Raw genomic sequence first — 22,374 nt, forward strand, 5'->3', positions numbered from 1 at the left:
GAAGAAGAAGAAGAAAAAGAAGAAGAAGAAGAAGAAGAAGGGAGGAAAGCAAGTGGAAAAAGAAAGAGAAGGGGACATAATGAAGAGTATTTAAAAAAAAAGGTGAAATGTAACTTGAAGAAGATAGTTCAAGAAAAAAAAAGAAGGAAGACGGAATGAAAGTTGAATAACAAAGTGGATAAAACTTTATTCCATTCCATTTCAAGTTAATAATCGTTGGTTTTAATTCAATTGGTAACCACTGAAGCACTCATCGTGTAGTATTAATGACGTCATCACATGCACCTCCAGTCTTAAATGTCATGCGCAGTGATCGCCCGTGCTATCCAATCGCTGGAGTAACATCATAATATAGAAAGCATTTGAAAAATTATGATCACTCTTCCGGCATCTGCATAGGAAGTATATCGTTGCCATGGAAACGGATATATTTTTTATCAGAGTGCATGTGGACCTGTGTTGATTCATAAAACGGTTGTAACCCGGCGACGTCTTTTTTTCTTGTTAATAAATGGTGGAATTATATTTTTTATCGCTTGATTCGCTTTGTTCTCATCCTGCCATCCTTAATTTAATCAAACTGATGATGTTTCATTGCTATTCGCTCTTCACTGTACTCGTGCAAAGTGTGACAGACGACCGTTTTGTGCCAATTGGATATGTGAAATATGGCGAAAATCAGCTTTTTGAGATCCTCCGTTTCTACCCAACTTCACTTCGAGCCTTCTTGTTTTTGTTTTGTTTTGTTTTGTTTTTGCAACACGACTCCAATATAAGAGACAGTGCGATACGCCTCATCTCAGAAATTGAAATCCAGGGATGATGCGAATTAAATGCTGTGCCACTGAACGTGATGCATACACCTAATGAACAATATCTTTCGTCCGATAGCATTTAATGCACTACTAGTTCAAGATAATGGCACAATGCCTTACTCAGCTTGCAGTTATTTAATAAATTCTTCATCTGCCGAAGACTTATATAGACGGATTAAGACAGAGTCATCGTTTTAAGATGTCAACTCTTGAATGAAGATCATTTTGGTGGGTGTGAAAAGTGTGATTCAACGATCACAGATACTCGTGGACACTTTGAAAAGAAGTTCTTTTGTTAATCGTCGTTTCTTTTCTCGCAAAGAACAAACTATCAAGCGAAATGTCTCGCTTGTGGACACTTGTGTTTTATTCTCTTCTATCTGTGGTGAATGCTCTCTTGGACACGAAAGGAGATTTGGGTTTATCGTGTTATTTGGATACTTTCGAATTCTGTTTTACATCAGAGGAGGGGAACTTTACGATGCCAGATGGAGATATAAACATAGTCGCCATTCTCTCCGGTGATGGAAAATCTCAGGAAAAGTGCATCGAAAATGTTGTACATTCTGCCATCAATATTGAATACGCGATCGGAGAAGCAATCATACTTTATCCTTCGCAATCCAACGCATCAATAACAGATTACGCCATCATCCATACGTGTTTGTGTACAAACGACTCATCACTTCGAGCAGACGACATTCGCGTTCTTCTGCGAAACATACAAAATCCCTTCGTCATTCTTGGCGCCAATTTTTTTCCACCACTCTTTACACATGCATTATTGGAGATAGCAGAGAACCTGGATATCCCCTTTTATAGCCTATCTTCATCGCATTACGTAACCGATTTCCAATATAAAACTCGGCATTCTATCGTTAATTATTCGGCGCCATCGCACGAAGCCCTTATTGAAACGGTTCTCGAAGTTATTGACCATTTCGGATGGTCATGGGTTAGTTTTCTAACTATGGATGACGAGATGGGACGAATTTTTATGAGAACCGCGGAAATGAGATTGGAAACAAAAGACAACGTGTGTATCGATATCAAGATTCCCGTCAAGAAAAGTTTGACTGGGGACTACTTTTTGGATGAAAGACTCCGAATTCAGGCTAAAATACAAAATTCGACTGCTAAGGTTTTCGTCGCGTTTGTTGCAGAATCAAATTCTATCGGAATACTGGATGAGATAAAAACCATGTTTCCAGGTAAATTTTATAGGACAATTATTCATCCTAAAAGTCAACCAGAATCTCTCATAATTCAGGCAGTCGAAGTGACCTCGTTCCCTATTGTTATGGGCATACATACATAAATACGCATAATGTTATAGCTGGTGAAAATTCCAATAAAATATTGTTTAATGTGCTTTATAATGCTAAACAGACAAAAAAGCGAAATCAGGGAAAGGCAGAAAATGATAAAGAAAACAGACGCTATAGAGAGGAATAATTTTTAAAAAGTTGGTATACAATTACGATTCTTCCACCCTTGAACTACCATCCAGGACTTCGTAAGTGTCGTGGTATAGTTGTTCATTCTCTTGACCCTCAATCCAAGGATCGATGGTTCGAATCCCAGCCTAGCAATGATTTTGCGTTTAATTTATGTTTAAAGTTGGTATACAATTACGATTCTTCCACCCTTGGACTTTTCACCCTGGACGTCAGATATGTCGTGGTATAGTGGTTCATTCTCTTGACCCTCAATCCAAGGGCTGGTGGTTCAATTCCCAGCCCGGCACCAACGTCCTTTAGCAAGCCTTTACCCATATTATATTTACCATTCTCCACACAGGTGTTAATGGGTAGCAGGTATGATACGAATAGTGTTCTCAGCATTGTAAACGTCTGTAAAATGGCGCCCGGCTGGATTGCTCCACAGAGAGTGGATAATGTGTATGCATTGTTTGCGGGCAAGCATGAATCCGATGACTGGGGCAATAATATATCATTAAAACGCACAAAAAACATCATTGATGTTTTAAGCGCTATTTAAACCGAGAATATTATTATCATTATCATTTATTATTGTTGTTATTATTATTATTATTATTATTATTATTATTATTATTATTATTATTATTATTATTATTATTATTATTATTATTATTATTATTATTATTATTATTATTATTATTATTATTATTATTATTATTATTATTATTATTATTATTATTATCACTATCATCATTATGAACTACCTTACTTGGAAACTACTCCTAGGACAATACACCTTGAACAACTTTCGAAATATGATCAGCCCCTAAAAAGTCAAATTTAATCAGGGTATTTAATCTTGTTAAAGTGGCAGTTGTCAGGCGAACTCATACAAACTTAGTGTCCCAAGTGTAGTTATCCGGGGTACTTCTCACGGGGGTAGTTGTTTAGTAGGAAGTTGTCCGGGGTGACAATCAGGGTAACTGTCCGGATATGCATTACGACAAGTTTATGCTATACATTTTCTGCATGCAGTGACGATATCCTTGTTTCAATACACTAACTTAGCAATAATCATTCGAGTCGAAATTTTCCAGAAAATCCCCCAACATTTAAAGAGTTAACGCAAGTTTAACATTCGAATGAAAACATGTTGTCAATTATGTTCAATCATGCGATTTATAACTGTATTTGTTTGATTTGAATGCATTAAAATGGGAATTGTTCATGTTCAGTGACGATTGCAATATAAATGGACTCTTTCACGTTAAGGGGATTTTGTAGATTTACAATTGAATAATAGACGGTTCGCTGATATTTCAAATTGTTATTGCTATAGCGTGCGAAACGGGGGCTAAGTTGCAGAGAAGAAAAAAATGGTCTCTTTTCATTTCATAATATTAAGTGACTCATACTTCGATGAATAAATTACTTTTAGATACTTTACAATTCGAGGTAATATCTTTCTTGAAATGCTCTTGAGCTTACTTTGTCGTTGAGCACTTTTCGTCTTATTAATGGTTACACCAGGTCCTGCTGATCCATTCTAAAGATCCATTTTTTTAAAACCATGAATTTATGAATTTCTTAAATCGATCGCAGATTAGAGAACATGAAAGGATTATATTCCGGCAAGATTGAAAACCCCTTTTCCATTTCTTCGCATAACTGTTCCCGTATCCCCAAGGTGATAAGTCGATAATATTAGTTAATGAAAATTTGATGAGAGAATACAAAATTAAAGTAACTCAAAATGAGATACTAGAGAGAACATGTTGAAATATGATTTTGATGCTTAAAATAATAATGGTACATCAAAAACGTATTGTGATCTTTCATAGTGCAGTCTTTCTCACGTTATTCACACAGTAGTTGCCTCAGTACAGAACGATCTTTGGACACAATTTAGGTTAAAGTTCATTTTTGGTTCAACTCAAAGTGTAATTTGAGATGAATTTGCATGAAAATTTGTTGTTATTCGGGAAGGGGTAATCCACCCCGTCATCCCAATCATGCCCCTTCTTCCTCCCTGTCCTCCCTCCCTCATCTCTCCTCCCTCCCTCCTCTCTACTTCCTCTCTCTCCTCCTTCTCTCCTCTCTCGCAATCTGTCTTATCCAATACGCAACTTCCTTCTCCATTCTCTTCTTCAGTGTATTTTTCTTCGAAAATCACTTGTACAGATCCTTGATCAACTGACCACCGAGTTGGAATATCATACTGTCTTGATCTGACATTTAGTTTCTGTTTGTGTGTATGTGGTTTACAGTTCCAGTAAGTGTGTTCGAACACCCTTCGACCGCTACAATATTACTCTGATAGTCTACTTGTTATTCCTTGAAAATGAGGACATTATCCGGATCTTGATGAACTCCAAAGAAACCAACATGTTTCGTGTCCGGTATATGGTCCAAAGGTTCGTGAGGACACTGCAAACGTCCACTTCGGGACTTTGTCCTTAATCCGGATTCTTCGGATTTTGTTGTCTGGTTTTCTATTATTTTTGTTTGTAAATCAAATATTCATATCAACATTAGTGGGAAGTATCATTGTGTTGTGCATAGGAAGGATGTGTGCAATAAACTCCCGATTCATAAAAACGGTAGGGGACTGATTATACGTCGGTTCTATTTTAAAAAATACACGGAGTGATTTAAAGAAGTTTTTAAGAGTTGTCATGATTTATAACCCTTCTCTGTTACAATTTAGAGAAGTAGTCAGAAAAGAGGAAGAGGCCTAAAATTGCATTCACAGAAAACAGATTTATAGGTTCCCCCAAAGTGGCGAAACAATCCTAAATATATTGTTTGAAAAGCAGTGAATGAGATAAGGCTTTTACGATATTTGAAATAAACCTTGTATCAGAAAAAACAAGGTGTAAATTTAAAAATAGCATCTCCAAAACAGGTTGATTAAAATCACGATGATTAATTTAAAAAAAAATAATTTCTATTATTTTTAAACGGTGGAAATTATATCTTTCATTTGAAAAGAACCAAAAAAATAAAGTTGGCTTTGAAGTTCGTTAGGTCTCATGTTTTTTGGAAGTGAAACCTATTTTTGGGGAAATGTATTAAAATCTTTCCACTCGAACATAAACAATTCCTGATTGATGAATATCCAGTTCCGCATCAGGGCTGCGTCTCACGAAACCGTCACAAGTACAAGTTGAGCGACATCCCACTGAAACGAGTGTTAAACTTAATACACGCATTTCAATGGGATGTCGGTGAACTTGTACTTATGACGGTTTCGTGAGACGCAGCCCAGGATGACAGCAGGAAATGACCACCAGAAGGATTTCGAGAAGAAATTGATTTGTCAGAATAACAAACCATCGTTTCCTTTTTATACGTATTTGCTTTATTGTGATGTTGAAATGACCCAATGACCCAGAGGTGTCGTGGTCTAGTGGATACGTGGCCGGGGTGTGGATCACGTGTTTCGCGGTTCAAGTCCCATCGCAGCAGTAATGTCTTTTGGCAAGACATTGATATACATTTGCCACACTCCACCCAGGTGAGGCGAATGGTACCCAGTAGGAAGAAGTTCCTTGAATGCTTGAGCGTCTTTTCATGATAGCTCGGCTAAAGCCGGGGTAATAATATGATTGGAAGGCCCTCAGGGAAAATATTATTAATACCGATGAGGCTACCCTGGATAAACAAGACAAATTATGTCATTTTAATATTTCTTATAAAGCACTTTCATTAATTGGTTGTTTTTAATTCATTTTTCATTCAAAAATAACAAATACATTTTACAAAAGATTAACATTTCTTTAGGTAATATGGAAATAAATAATCCTGAATCATAGTCATTAATAACATGAAAGAATGTTCTGTGAAATAAAAAAAAAAATGAACGTGCTTACACGACTTGTTTGCTTGTAGGTTCAGTGAATTAAACTACTGGCTTAATATGCAGAAGGAAAAAACAGAATACACATAAACTGAGACAAAAAAGAGAAATGAATCAAAATACACCATGTTACAGCGACTAGAAGTGGTACAGAGAGAAAAATAGAGGGAGAGAGAGAAAAGGATATACAGATGGATAGGTGGGTAGATAGATAGATGTAACGTTGGGTGGGTGGGTAGATGGATAGAGAGAGAGAGAGAGAGGTGGAGACATGAAGCGAGAAGTAAAGCGAAGGAGAGAGAATATAGTAGTAATATATAGAGTAAGATGGGACTGGTAAATTCTCTAGACATGGTAGCCCCGGGTGCGAGATGAAAAAGCGAGCAACAAAGAATTAACAAAAATAATCATTTGAAAGAGCTGTCAATGAGTCATTGTTCATAATGCTGGAGAAAATATCGTTTGAGTGCATTTCTGAAACTATCTATATAAAGTGTGTTCCCTCTTTTAAACCAGTTACAAGGGTACCGATCGGTTACCCTGGTGACCGGATTCAATTAAGATTCTTGCACCTTCTTATATATAACACACTCCCCACTCCACACTCTACTGAGGAGTATTGCAATAGTGCTTTTACAAATAAAACTGAAAAGAAAACTGAACACCTGCACAATTCTTAAGTCACAATCGTTTCTTCCAGTCATTTGACTTGAAGACATTTCTCAAGCCAAGGTCTAAAGCACATGGTTCTGGCCTTACCGGTGCACCGGCATCGGGGGTAGAGGGGTGGGGTCACCAGTCTTATTTTGGGCAACGTCAATGAAACGTATATTAACAAGACCATTTGTTATGTTTCAAGCCCCCCCCCCCCTTCCATCTTTTTAAATATCTTTTTTCCTCTTCCTCCGTCAATTTGTTCCCATTCAAATTTTAGGGAAGGAGCACTTGCTCCCTGTTTATGGTTTAGCATCGCTCATTCAACCTCATCTTTAAATGAAAACTTAAAATATTTTCCACAATAATATTGTGTCAGAATTTTTTTTAGTAAAGATTTAGTTAATAATTTATTTATCATTTATAAAACGAATTGTCGGTTTCACAAAGTTTATTTTTTTCAATTAGGATATTTTTATCAATTGTTTCTATATTATAGATCGGGTATGGATCTTGGCCAGTTTGGACCATGGACATCAAAACATCGCAGGAGATGGCTGGACACTCCATATCTCACCGACATTGTACTCGCTACGGGGAAGCCTCGATGATTTCCTGATCGACTGGTGTTCGAGGAGATCGAACTGCTCCTCTCGTGGTCATCCATGGTTTCATCGTCGTGCTGGTACGATCTGCCAAGGGGTCGAGAACGGGACAGTGGAGTTTTCGCAGGAAGTAGAACGCGTCGACATGTACATGGCAGTCCGGATGATAGAAAACCACGCTACCTGCGCGTCTTCTAATACCCCGAACTCGTCGTGCTCGTCGACATCGAGGTTCGACCACGTTATGACGCGGGAGGTCCTCCCATCAACAAACGAGAGCCATTCAATGAACAGGTTTGGTGGTGAGCTTGGAATGAACGGGAGGATGAGTGAGTTGCCATGGGGATATGACATCAGGGCGGGGCGGATCGCATCATCTGGGAACGAGACAAATACCAGTGGAGGAGGGAGTGTGCTCATAGGGCGATATATGGAGAATGGTCTTTCTTCGGAAATGGTTCTTGTCGACGATGATCTCGTGATCTGGCCATTGGGCAAGGAAAAGGTAAGTCATGGTATACGGAGCCAAAATAATGCTCTTTTTTATCATTTACGATTTATTTGTCGAAATGTATGATTTGACGAAAGAAAATATAAACGATTTATTCAGACTTGTTCAAAGTTCAGATATTATTAGTATTACGTGTATCCTTCGCAAAGCTGTATGTGGGTTGCACACATTCAACTCACCTCAGTCATGAGGTTGCAACATGACGAAGGACTGAGAAAAAATGTAAATATAAATGTGAAAGGGATACGAATTATGCCACAGATTTATTTATACACTGGTTGCATTACACTGGAATACTATAGTTACATTGATCGTTAGGGCACGTGTGTATTTACCGATGTTGGAATCATATTCACTTTCATTTGGAATTACCAGCAAGATGAGAATAGGATTCTTGCCCTTATCCTTCTCACATAATTATTGGTTCGTCAGAAGGCTTTATAAGATGATGACGTGGATCTTAATCAAATGATTGGTTGAAAGCGTACATGTGAGCAGGCATTTATTTTGCCTAACGCGTAATTTGGATAATGACCGGTCATTAGTAAAATCATGTTATAAAACATCATTTTATTAAACAAATAAAACATAATCTTATAAAACAAATAATACACATTATTTTGTTCGGGTAAAATTAGTAAAATTACCCTAATGCCCTCACTGATGTGTATTATTTGTATAATATTTGGGGAAATCATTATCAAACACGATAGCAAATACATTTTTAAAAAATCGACCTTCGGCAATTTCAATAGTCGTGTGCGTCACCTATTGAAATGTGCGAACGTGATAATGACATACAATATGGTGTTGAAATTGCCCTTGATTAATTTTCCGACAATAGTTGCGATCCCGGTACTACCAAGGAGTGTTAAGAGCCGGAGTTCCAACTGTCAACAAACTATTTCAAGCAGCTACCGTTTTCAAAGGTTGCCCAATAGGATCTACAGGTGTGCTGTTACCTTTGATGTCCGAGGCTCGATGCCGTCAACATCATTGGAAAGCTTGCGTAGTGATTTTTTTTTAATAACAAGGGAAAATCGAACAGATGATGTATGGATGCAAAAGTATGGATGCAAATAGCTAATCATGTCAAGAAATTTGATTGCATTGTACAATAGCAGTTTTTATTTGTGAAAAAACAATAACATTTTACAATCCTAAAACCTGCAATTTGACACTTTTTTCGATTACTTCTGGCACACGAAAATAAAAAGTGAATTAATTCATGTACAGCTCTTTATGATGTTATATGTCAGAGTAGTGCCCACAAATGCCCAGTCGAGGAAATTTGATTAATATTTCAGGAAAATGTGCTCTATTTTCTTTCGCTTGCCTCCTTTAAAGGTAAGCACTGTGAACTGCTCGTATAATCAGACGAGTGGTAGCGAAAAGTAATTATCATTACAAAAGCAAATTTCCCTTTGAAAGTGGCCCGTTAGTTTGTAGCTATAGGCAGGAATCTTTTATCTACGTATCTGCTAGGAAGATCCTGATAAGCACATGCCTGACATATTTTCTCTTGGCGGCATCGAATATCATATTCGATGCCGCCATAATGTTGCAAAGGGAATGAGCTAGATATGGCTCCAGTTGTTAAAACTCCTTGGTTCTACTATTGTATATGCTTTCAAATGCATCTTATGCTCCCTGTAAGTGTTTGCAATTCCAAAAAGGGATACAATTTCCTCGTTTACAAGACCTACAATCATAGCCTCATTAGCATACAATCTGAACGCCACTCTATTCAAGAAGGAAGTATAGCGTAGATGTGGAAAATCCCCTCTTTCCAACCTCTTGAAAAATCCTTTAGATATAAAGGATACATCGCGCGCTAATCAAAACTACTTACCATGGCGGAGATAATTGATATTCCTTTTGATGGAGAGAAGTCACGTGATCACACCATCAATGATCCATAGAGTTTACCATATAAGGACATCAAAAGAGATCGACTCGATAACAAAAAATTCCCTAAAATTTCTACCTCGTCAGAATTGTAAGAATGAATTTGATCCAAGAATCTATTTTTGGTGAATAAATATTAAAAATAGTTTATTATTTGAGCATTGGTGGCAAAAGTGGGTTTGTGTTTAGTTATTTTTGTATGATTTGTCAATTTGTTATAATATGATAGACAATACCTCATGAAATTTATGTTAGGTAAAGAATGAGAAGGACATTTTATGTAGTTTTAACATTTTTAATATTTTTCATAATCTTTTTCCTATGCGGTATCATTTTTGTGACATATTTTTCATCTGATCTTTCTCTTGCCTTTTCTCGACTTTCTTCTATTGCCTTATACCATTTCGTATGCTTTCAATCATTCCATTCATATCAATATAATATTATATATACATGTTAGTTCTGGTAATTATAGAAAATAAATTCTCACAAATCCGACACTATTTACACTGAGTGTTCAAGATTATAAATAAATGACAGTCATGTGCCAAACGATTTTGGTAGAAAATGTATAGGGGCTGAGTAATGAGCATAGATATATAAGGAAATCTAGGTAAGTAGGCCCGACACCTATGTGCAAATCATAGTTGTGATTTTTATTGAAGATGATTTCCAGCAAGTTTAAGTGTGGTTGTTTTCATTTAACTAGTTCAAAAAATGAATCTAATGCAGGATAAACAATCCAGAATGAATTATAGCCATGTTCTCTCGAAATGCGATGCCCATACCAGAGCTCAAGATTAGCTTTAATGTATTATGTCTTTGTTTTCTATCAAACAAAAACAGTCATTAATATGTAATATCTTATTTAATTTAACAATTCATGACTTGTTTATATATTCTCAATTCGACAATTTACTTTTTTCTTTAATCATCCATGCTATTTTTATCCATTATATCAATCATGTGATGATGAGTAAAACTTGATTTTGTTTTGTTTTCTAGTAAAATAAGCTCAATTATTTTTAAACTAATATTTCCTTGTCAAAAATCACATCTCAAATCGATATACAATTTAGAATTGTGTTCGAAATCTAAAAATAGAAGGTACATTTCCCAAACAAAACTGATCCAAAATACTTTTCTTTTTTCTAATAACTTATTATATTGTGTGTTTTCCTTTTTCCTCATAATGTCAGACTATAATGGAATTTCCTAAACAAAACTGCTCCAAAATGCTTCTTTCCTTTTTCTATGATTATATTGTGTGTATTCCTTTTCCTCATAATGTCAGAATATAATGGAATTTCCCTTTCTTCCACTAAACCTTCCTTGATTGAAACACTCAAGTCGCAGTCCCACACAAATATTGTAATTAAGATTATTTCCGTCTTCGTTTCACACGGCCCTATAACGCCGAACCGTTAATTGATTCTTGGACGTCATCTGCAAACAATTTGAGGTTATATAGATCAATTAAAACAACACCAGATGAACTGATGAAATTGCATTCCTTTGATCGTAGCTGGTATCCCAAGAGCAGTATCCCTAGTTAATTATTCTTTCTTTCATCCAATTCAACACCGTACGACGCTATACGGTCTCGAAGAAACTCAGCATCGTACTCTACGTACAGTTATTGCTTTTGAAGTTATTTTGGCTGTTGCTGTCGACGTCGTCGTCGTTGTTATTATTGATGATGATCTTCTTTTTGTTTAAATGTTGTCGGAGAATTTGTTTTAGCCAATTGATAACGAAAATGAATAATAAGCTTTTGGCCACAGATTTAGGAATCAGACCCCTCCCCCCCCCCCCACCCACTCCCCTCCCCCACTCCCCTCCCCTTCAAAAATTCAATTGTGACATAAGTCTGAGATGACTCTCGTTGCAAGTGGGATATGATGTAATTTCGTAGACCGTCACAAAATAATCAAAGTTTTACTCACTATAAACCCCCTCCCCCACCCCACACACACATACGAATGAAGGCGTATAAGGTGAAGCGAACATCTTTAAATTCACATGACTTCATGAGATAACAGACTCTTCCTATCCTGGGTATGACTTATCATTTCTCAATCTCAAACTAGGTCCACTCCCTTTTAGGTTACTGTGTGCTGCTTTATTTAAATGAACACTCTGGTTTTGATATAAAGGGATCAGATCGTTGATATGAAACCAAAAGCTAATTCACACCTAACCTAGGCTTATGACAATCAGACATTAATTGTACCACACGTGACAAGCCTTAGATGGATAGATTGATCGGGAATCCCCTTGATAATCTTTAATCGATGAAACTGATCATTATTGTGTTTCTATCGGTTTCAATTCATCGATAATAAACCACAAGGTCCTCCGCATCGTGCATTGCGAGGGGGAATTTTATGTGAGCGAAGTTTTGAAATACAATAGCAACAGAGAAGGAAGCTTTCTTTGTTCGCTTACAAAATGACATATTTATTTTATTGGGATATTCTTAATAATAACATTGTCTGTATCGGTTTCATGTTGATAACTTCCTCCTTAATAAATCATGATGAACTTTATTCGGACATTGCACCTGTCCCATAAACCAGCCTAAATAAGCACTCTTTGTGTGTACAGAGACCTTGAGTAAGTAACATAATTATTTTCAGTGTCTAGGAAAAGTAGAGTACCCACACACCCACACACACTCACGCACACTTGCACGCACGCACACACACACCCCTACCCTTACACACACGCACATACACGCACACACTAGGGCGCACTCACACCCACACATACACACACCCACACGCACACACACACGCACACACACATCCACAACCCCACTCACACACACACAATTTCACGCACACACACGCACACACACATACACACACACTTCAAGTAGACATGTAGCATAATAGGGTAAATATATATTGAGGGGATCTTGCATAATGATCTCTAAAGATCAAGAGCAAATCATGGTTATGCCGTTGCACGAGGCGTCATTTCCATTCATTTCTCGTTCTCTCATTTTAGTACATTAATCGATAATCTGCTTAAAATCCTTGCAATATCCATAACGACTCTCGTCTTATACATCCCTTTATTTGTTTATTACCTCCCTTTTCTATTTACTTTCTTTGTAATCCTACCTATAAACCTCCCCCTTGATGCTTACTTTCATCTTTCTTTTCTTCTCAGATTCCAGAAAGCCATTGCTCTGTGACCTGCCCATCCTCCCACTCCCGCTTCTCGTTGCCAGGGCAACCGTCCTGCTGCTTCCTCTGTTTGTACTGCGAGGGAAACCTCAACTTCACTTCTGATGGTAAGCTTGACGTATAATCCGTGGCGGTTCGGGGGCACGGGGGATAGTTCCTCCAGCGCCCCTCCCCCTGCCCCCAAAAGAGGGTTAAAGTTAAAGGAGAAGGTAGTATGGGAAAATATTCTGTTTTCGTTTTCTTGTCATAGAATCCCTCCCCCCCCCCCCCTCTTGCCAGAGACTGCTGCGTGGATCCAATCCAGTGTACCCGATATTACTTGGCTCATGCACATCCACATACACATGCACATATGCTGAATATCGTGAGCAATAACTGAAAAAGACAACTTTTTCATGATACTCATTCTTTTCTTATTCTCCTGAAATCAAAGACACCAACTTTGGAGACAGAATGATGATATGAGAATCAGGGGCGTACGCAGGATTTTTTCAAGGGGGGGGGGGGGGGGGGGGGGGGTTTAAAATCGGGCCCAAAATATTTTGCTCCCAAAAAATTTAAAATCGCGCCGGCCAAAAAGTCGCTCAGTGGGGGGGGGGGGGGGGGGGGGGGGGGGGGGGGGGGGGGGGTTAAGCGGACACTTTTTTTTTCGAGTCCAAAAAAAATCGCAACGACTCAACCAGCCAAAAAGTCGCTCAGTGGGGGGGGGGGGGGGGGGGGGGGGGGGGGGGGGGTTAGCGGACACTTTTTTTTTTTTTTTTGGTCTCGAAATTTGAAAATTTGACATTTTTCTTCGTTGGGAGGGGGGGTAAGGTCACCTTTTTTAGGTTAGCCGTGGGCATATATTTTTTTTTTTTTTTTTTTTTAAATAATAAAAAAAAAAAAAAAAAAAAAAATCCAAAGGGGGGGGGGGGGTTTAGGTTTTTTTAGGGGGGTTTACACACATAAAAATACCAAAGGGGGGGTTCGAACCCCCAAAACCACCCCCCTGCGTACGCCCCTGATGAGAATTATTGGTTAGTCGGGAATCAACCCGATGTTCTGAATTTTATAAGTTCCTGGTATTACAAACTCTTTTTATGTTAACAAATGAAACATATTAAACATGGACTATTTCTTTTATAAATGTAATGCTTCCTGGGAGAAATATTAACAAATGAAACATATTAAACATGAACTTAGTATAAACGTAATGCTTCCTGGGAGAAATATTAAAAATGAAACATATTAAACATGGACTATTTGTTGTATAAACGTAATGCTTCCTGGGAGAAATTTCAATTATTTTAAACACATTTTTGGCTTACACCCAGTAAATGAAAATGGCGTGCTCGATTTTGTCGAACTGACGGGAAATGTTACTTTCCTATCCGATATAACTGTGTAAAGGGGAACCTAAATGACAATTGGTTCTAGGAAAAATTTAAATGAAATTGTGTAGCAATATTGGAAATAACAATTAGCACTTCCACGGTTTTTCTTTAATTATTCTGATTTTCATTGAACTGAAACCAAAGTTATAACACAAGTTTCCTTTCATAAAGCACCTATACTCAAAGAAAAAGAGGGGAAGTGAAGAGATGGGAGAGGGAAAGATGGATTGAGAAAAGGAGGAGAACAGTTAGAGATAGGAGGAGGAGAGAAAGAGATGGAGTGGGAGACAGAGAAATAGAGATGGGAAATGAGGCGAAAGGAAGAGGTGTAGAGGTGTCGTGGACGAGTGGATATGTCACCGGACTGTGGATCATAAGGTTCGCGGTTCAAGTCCCACCGCGGCACTAATGTCCTTTGGCAAGACATTGATCTACATTTGCCACTCTCCACCCAGGTGTTAAATGGGTACCGGTAGGATGCGAAAGCTAATGTGGTTAGATTAGCAAGTGTGCGCTCGTAAAAAAGACGCCTGGCTGGAATGCTCCCCAGGGAGTGGAGAATGTGCATACATTGTGTGCGGGTAAGCCTGAATCCTATGACCGGGGTAATAATATATATATCTGTAAAGCGCTTTGAGAGGGCCTTCGGTCTTGAAAAGCGCTATATAAGAACTAGCTATTATTATTATTAAGGAAGAGAGGTAGAGAGAGTGTGAAAAGGTGGGAGAGATGAGAGGTCGCAGAAAAGAAGGGTTCCTGGACATTGGCAGTAGTATGAGCAAAGTTAAGTTTTAGGCGCAAAATGTTTTGAGATCATAAGCGTGTATCAGTGAAACTGTAGCGGATGAGAAGGCACGGTTTCGCTGTCATTTTCTAAGTGGGGTGCTCACCCTTCCCCCACAAAGTAATGACTTATATACTATGAATCGACTGCAATACACATTTTAGCACATGGATAGTTGATACAGTAATATCTATGTCTTTTAAATGTATGCATTTAAAAGATCAATCTGCCATGATCGTACAGCGTCGGGAAAATAATCTAATCTTCATTTTGTATTTTATTATCTTAAGGTTCCATGCGATGTGAGAAATGCCCTCAAGGTTACTGGTTCAACGTCACTTTAGGGTCCTGCGAGCCTCGGTACCTGGACTTCCTCCGATGGGACTCCATTCCGGCCTTGGTCTACATCGTCGTCTGTTCCTTCAGCATCCTCGTGAACCTCATCGTTCTGGGCGTCATCGCCTACCACCACGCCTCGCCCATCGTCAAGGCAGCGAACAGCGAGTTGAGTCTCCTTCTCCTCGTGTGCACCACCGTGGCCTTAGTTGCCCCGATCCTCCACATCGGGATCCCCACGGTCCAGCAGTGCATGGTCCACGTGGGTCTCCAGGGACCCATGATCACGATGATCGCGTCCATCTACCTGGTCAAGACCAAAGGGGTGTTGTCCATCTTCGAGGCCAAACTGCCGGACCTGATGCACAGCAACCTGTTCTTGCAGCGCCATCTTCAGTTTCTAGCCGTTCTCGTTCTTGTGCTGATCGAGGCTGTGGCTGTGGCGGTTTATCTCCTGTTTGCGCCACCGGGTGTGTCGTACATTGATAGCCATGTCCCGCATATAACGTACGTCGAGTGCAACTACGGACTTTTGGCTCTACCGGTCCAATGGCTTTACAACTGGGTGATCGTTGTCCTTGCCTTCGTGCTCGCGTATAGAGCCCGTCATCTTCCGGAAAACTTTGGAGAAGCCCGTCTGATCGCGAAGAGTATGGGGTTCAGCCTCCTGATGTGGTTCCTCAGCTTCATGTGCTTCCTCCTCTCCAGCGGCAGCATGAAGGCTCTCTTCCAGAACGCTATCCTGGTGGCAAGCCCCTGGATCTTCATGGGGTTCCTCTATTTCCCAAAGTGCTACATCATCCTGAGACAGCCTCACCGCAACACGGCGCAGGAACTACGCAGAATGACCCTGGCTCACGTCCAGAAGAGGGCTGAACAAGTTTGCGACTCTTCGGCCTCTCGAAGATTCGGTTCCCAGGACGAGCAAAAACAAACACCTTCAGAAACATCCTACAAAGAGAAGCGAGACGGTCAAAAGAAGTCCTCAGTGAACCGTGGGTCGAGTGTTAAAGATGGAAGAATTGTACTACAAATAGATGCGCCAGAGGTTTCTAGACAGTTGACTGACGAAACTGCGATTTCGGGTAGTGGAAGTGTTTCACCTTCTAGCGATCGGTCATCTAGGGACAGCTTCGTCCGCGATCCCGTCATCTCTTCGCTCAATTACGCATCGGCGAAACCTCCTGATGAGCTCGAAAACTATATCCATGGTAATGGTTGTTCCACACCGTACCCGGGTAACGCTAACAATTCAAATTCCTACCCTTCTCATGATGCGAACGATGATGAGGCACACCGGACATTTGCAGATGATGCTGAGAATCCGGAGATGTCCTTGCGGCTTGGTGTGGCCGAATCGTCAGCGTCTCACCCGACGAGCTGCACAGCTGAAGGCCCTGATCAACCTGTAGTCTCCACGCCAAGTGAAACGCCGCAGGAGAATGATAGGGAAACCGACAATTGTTCTGTGGATACACCTTCATCTCACGGACATTCAGATACGAATGACATAGTGACTGAAGATAGACGCATATCCAAAAAAGAAAGATGTGGCAAAGTGGACATTGGCCGAATCGAGAGATGAAGAACTGAGTCTCTTAGTTCGGTCGATGTCCACCTTTTATATTTGTATATATTCGTGTATATTCGTGTATATTTGTATATATTTGTATATTCGAGTAACATAATGAGTGAAAACAAGAGCGTATCCGATCAGGGAGGTGATCCGATGAAGAAAGATGTGACAAAGTGGACATTGGTTCAAAAAGCAAGAAACACTTTAATCTAGAGCGATTTGTGTGTCTGACTCGTTAAAATGTTAAGTTTAGAAGTAAACAAAATGTCGAAATTATGTTTCCAATGACAAGTGTTCTCTCCGAGAAGATTCAATTATTAACAACTGTATACAAAAATAAGTGTGCATGTTCATTGGAGTATGCTAAATAGGATTGAGCGTTGTAAAATAAATATGAGGTTATATTTACGATCAAATAATATTGAGACAATTGGGTAGCGCCCTCCCCTCCCCAAAAAAATGACAACAACAACATACAAACAAATTTAAGTACGCTTTCCCCACTAAGCACTGTTAATTGAAGTAAAACTAACATTTGGACTTATTGGCCCGAATTCACAAAGCAAGGTTTGAGCTCAGACCAAGGTTTGACCTCAAACCTCCTTTTGTTTCGCCAAACCTCCTTTTGTTATTTACAAACCTTTGTAAATGTGTAAATAACAAAGGGAGGTTTGGCGAAACAAAAGGAGGTTTGAGCTCAAACCTTGGTCTGAGCTCAAACCTTGCTTTGTGAATTCGGGCCATTGTGTGCGTTGGATGCGACAGTACTTCCTGAACTTATTCAAACCATTATAGAGTACCGAAGTGTGACGTCATACTGGCTGGTTCCAAACAATTTTGTACTGTTGTCTTGTTTGGAACCAGTTACCTGGACGGTGAGTGAATATGACGTTAGCACTTCGGTAATCTATATCCTCGTAACATCCTGACACAATAGTTTTGGCATTGAAAAGCGTAGACGTCATTATTCGCTCATCGTCTCGGTTACTGGTTCCAAACAACAGAGCCTGCGCATGAGATTCACCGCAACATCATTGAAACAAAAGTCTGGAGTAGGGCGAACTCAATGTTTGGAGCTGGTGTGATCACGACGCCATTGTTTAGTACAAAATTGTTTGGAAACAGCTACCTTGACAACTTGGCTAATGTGACGTCACACTGTTCTATATCCTCGAAACATCCTGGCAAAATAGTTGTGACATTGAAAAGTGACGTAGATTAATTTCTGCGCTGAATAATACCATGTAGAAATGTCGATCGTGGGGGGGGGGGGGGGCTAGGGGCAGTCCCTGTACCATATCAAAAAAATTGATAACGGTTGATATGTGTGTGCCCCCCCCCCCCTCCATCGTGGAGATTAAATCGACACTCTATAATTTCACCGGAACACCTTCTTTGATCGAAAGAGAAGAACGGCTGAGATATTGCTATGACTAATTCAATGTAAAGGCGTGGATCTGGATGGAGCTACAAGGAAAAGTTGGTGCCCCCCCCCCCCCCCAATCTTTGTGATTGGATCAACGCCCTAATTCCAAACACCCTTTTTTCAATTCCCATGTAATATAAATAGGTAGTCTCATATAACCTGTGACAGCTCCCCCGAAATGTCGTGCACATAATAACGACGAGTTGCCCCGGGCGTTAAATCACCAAAATATGTACCACCGTGTCTTCTGCGAATGGGAATATCAATAATTCAAAGTCCTAATGTCCTGGGATTAATTTGGAGGCTTGATGGAAATATGAATAATTCAAACACTGCTTGTGTACATTAGGCCTATATGGCTCTGGAAAATGAATGGATGCTTTTGACATTACTGGGTGATCCAACCTCAATTGCTGGGTAGATATATGTTCGTTGTCACAATCTAGGCGTATTCATCATTGCCAATCTAAATCTAAACTTACCAATAATGATTTTGAGTAACGGTTCGATAGTCATCGGATGATGACCACCGAGACCAGGGCGTCGTTTCACAAGACTGTTTATAAGTCCTATTGAAACGCGTGTTAAATTTAATACACGTGTTTTATTAGGATATCGGCGAACTTGTACTTATGACGGTTTCGTGAAACGACGCCCTGATCGACAATATAGACCGAACAAGAAATTACATTACATCGAATGGCCGAGGTTCTTGTTTTTTTAAATTATCTTCGGTTTGAAGTTGGTTTGATGGAATGATTTGACGATCACTGTGTCACTTAATGATAAAGAAACTGCCTGTAACATCCATATTATTTCGGGCTATTTCATCACAATTTGATAAGAAATGCTAATGCCTGCATGATTGATGTTATTGTATGTGTTTTAATAATATGCAAATTCTAGTATCGAAAAATGGAAACATTATAGCATGCAGTCAGGATGTTACGAGGATATAGATTACCGAAGTGCTAACGTCATATTCACTCACCGTCCAGGTAACTGGTTCCAAACAAGACAACAGTACAAAATTGTTTGGAACCAGCCAGTATGACGTCACACTTCGGTACTCTATAATGGTTTGAATAAGTTCAGGAAGTACTGTCGCATCCAACGCACACAATGGCCCGAATTCACAAAGCAAGGTTTGAGCTCAGACCAAGGTTTGAGCTCAAACCTCCTTTGTTTCGCCAAACCTCCCTTTGTTATTTACACATTTACAAAGGTTTGTAAATAACAAAAGGAGGTTTGGCGAAACAAAAGGAGGTTTGAGCTCAAACCTTGGTCTGAGCTCAAACCTTGCTTTGTGAATTCGGGCCATTGTGTGCGTTGGATGCGACAGTACTTCCTGAACTTATTCAAACCATTATAGAGTACCGAAGTGTGACGTCATACTGGCTGGTTCCAAACAATTTTGTACTGTTGTCTTGTTTGGAACCAGTTACCTGGACGGTGAGTGAATATGACGTTAGCACTTCGGTAATCTATATCCTCGTAACATCCTGACACAATAGTTTTGGCATTGAAAAGCGTAGACGTCATTATTCGCTCATCGTCTCGGTTACTGGTTCCAAACAACAGAGCCTGCGCATGAGATTCACCGCAACATCATTGAAACAAAAGTCTGGAGTAGGGCGAACTCAATGTTTGGAGCTGGTGTGATCACGACGCCATTGTTTAGTACAAAATTGTTTGGAAACAGCTACCTTGACAACTTGGCTAATGTGACGTCACACTGTTCTATATCCTCGAAACATCCTGGCAAAATAGTTGTGACATTGAAAAGTGACGTAGATTAATTTCTGCGCTGAATAATACCATGTAGAAATGTCGATCGTGGGGGGGGGGGGGGGGCTAGGGGCAGTCCCTGTACCATATCAAAAAAATTGATAACGGTTGATATGTGTGTGCCCCCCCCCCCCCCCCTCCATCGTGGAGATTAAATCGACACTCTATAATTTCACCGGAACACCTTCTTTGATCGAAAGAGAAGAACGGCTGAGATATTGCTATGACTAATTCAATGTAAAGGCGTGGATCTGGATGGAGCTACAAGGAAAAGTTGGTGCCCCCCCCCCCCCCCCAATCTTTGTGATTGGATCAACGCCCTAATTCCAAACACCCTTTTTTCAATTCCCATGTAATATAAATAGGTAGTCTCATATAACCTGTGACAGCTCCCCCGAAATGTCGTGCACATAATAACGACGAGTTGCCCCGGGCGTTAAATCACCAAAATATGTACCACCGTGTCTTCTGCGAATGGGAATATCAATAATTCAAAGTCCTAATGTCCTGGGATTAATTTGGAGGCTTGATGGAAATATGAATAATTCAAACACTGCTTGTGTACATTAGGCCTATATGGCTCTGGAAAATGAATGGATGCTTTTGACATTACTGGGTGATCCAACCTCAATTGCTGGGTAGATATATGTTCGTTGTCACAATCTAGGCGTATTCATCATTGCCAATCTAAATCTAAACTTACCAATAATGATTTTGAGTAACGGTTCGATAGTCATCGGATGATGACCACCGAGACCAGGGCGTCGTTTCACAAGACTGTTTATAAGTCCTATTGAAACGCGTGTTAAATTTAATACACGTGTTTTATTAGGATATCGGCGAACTTGTACTTATGACGGTTTCGTGAAACGACGCCCTGATCGACAATATAGACCGAACAAGAAATTACATTACATCGAATGGCCGAGGTTCTTGTTTTTTAAATTATCTTCGGTTTGAAGTTGGTTTGATGGAATGATTTGACGATCACTGTGTCACTTAATGATAAAGAAACTGCCTGTAACATCCATATTATTTCGGGCTATTTCATCACAATTTGATAAGAAATGCTAATGCCTGCATGATTGATGTTATTGTATGTGTTTTAATAATATGCAAATTCTAGTATCGAAAAATGGAAACATTATAGCATGCAACAGGACAGTGGTATAGCATGAAGACTGTCATTGAGGGGGCTAAGATCATAATACGGGGCGGCCTTACTCTGAAAGTGAAATTCGACTTTCCTAGGCCACTAATTATTGGGGAGGGGGTCCCATTCTTGTCCTTTTCCATTCTGCCTTTCCTCTTCTCTCCTTTGATATACCCCCCTCTCTCTCTCTCTCTCTCTCTCTCTCTCTCTCTCTCTCTCTCTCTCTCTCTCTCTCTCTACCTCTCTCTCTCTCTATCTCTCTCTCTCTCTTTCTCTCTCTATCTATCTCTCTCTCTCTCTCTCTCTCTTTCGAAATTGCCCCCGTTCCCCCTTGTAGATACGCCTCTAAAAAAATGTTGTTGATTTTTTTTTTTAATTTTAAAAATATTTATTTAATTTCCAGGTACATGTATAAACAAAATAGAAATTACAATACAGAGCATATAACACGAAAGAATTACAAGACAGTGAAAATGCCACCAGCGGACGCCTGAGGATTACCTAAAAGAATTTGCATTCTGTCCTGAGGTTCTCCATGTCCGTTGGTGTTACATTTGAATAGATTTAAATAGTTACGGTAACATAACATAACATACTTCAATTTAATGTAATTCATTAAGTCAAACTCGTCCATCAGATGGGTTTTTAGAGATGACCTTAGCCAGTTATGACTTAAACTGTGAGTTTTAACCATTAAATCAGTGTTTCACACTTCATCTGAATATAATAGGATGTCATATTTAATTATACATGTATTCGTAACTAAATAAGGGGCGCTATTCAAGTATATATTAAGGAACCGCTGAAGTCATAATCATGTGAATGTTCGTGAGTCGTCATCTTGTGACTGTGAATGTGACAATTCATGATGATATTTTAAAAGGCGGATCCGGTATGATAAATCTATCCTTTTCTTGTTTTCAAAGAAAGAAATACTCTTCTTTTTTAAA

The 22,374-nt window shown here is 39.4% G+C and overlaps 1 protein-coding gene across 1 annotated transcript; it reads left to right on the top strand.

Annotated features, from left to right (window-relative positions):
* The first annotated feature begins 349 nt into the window (after window positions 1–349).
* On the top strand, window positions 350–17,066 carry LOC105445010 (extracellular calcium-sensing receptor-like). The gene is made up of 4 exons (XM_011680000.2): window positions 350–2,026; window positions 7,270–7,880; window positions 12,972–13,095; window positions 15,436–17,066. The coding sequence occupies exons 1-4, from the start codon at window positions 1,156–1,158 to the stop codon at window positions 17,064–17,066; spliced, it is 3,237 nt and encodes a 1,078-aa protein (XP_011678302.2). The 5' UTR covers window positions 350–1,155.
* Window positions 17,067–22,374: the final 5,308 nt, after the last annotated feature.

Source organism: Strongylocentrotus purpuratus, unplaced genomic scaffold (assembly GCF_000002235.5).
Source record: "Strongylocentrotus purpuratus isolate Spur 01 unplaced genomic scaffold, Spur_5.0 spur5_scaffold_15, whole genome shotgun sequence".
Classification (NCBI taxonomy): domain Eukaryota; kingdom Metazoa; phylum Echinodermata; class Echinoidea; order Camarodonta; family Strongylocentrotidae; genus Strongylocentrotus; species Strongylocentrotus purpuratus.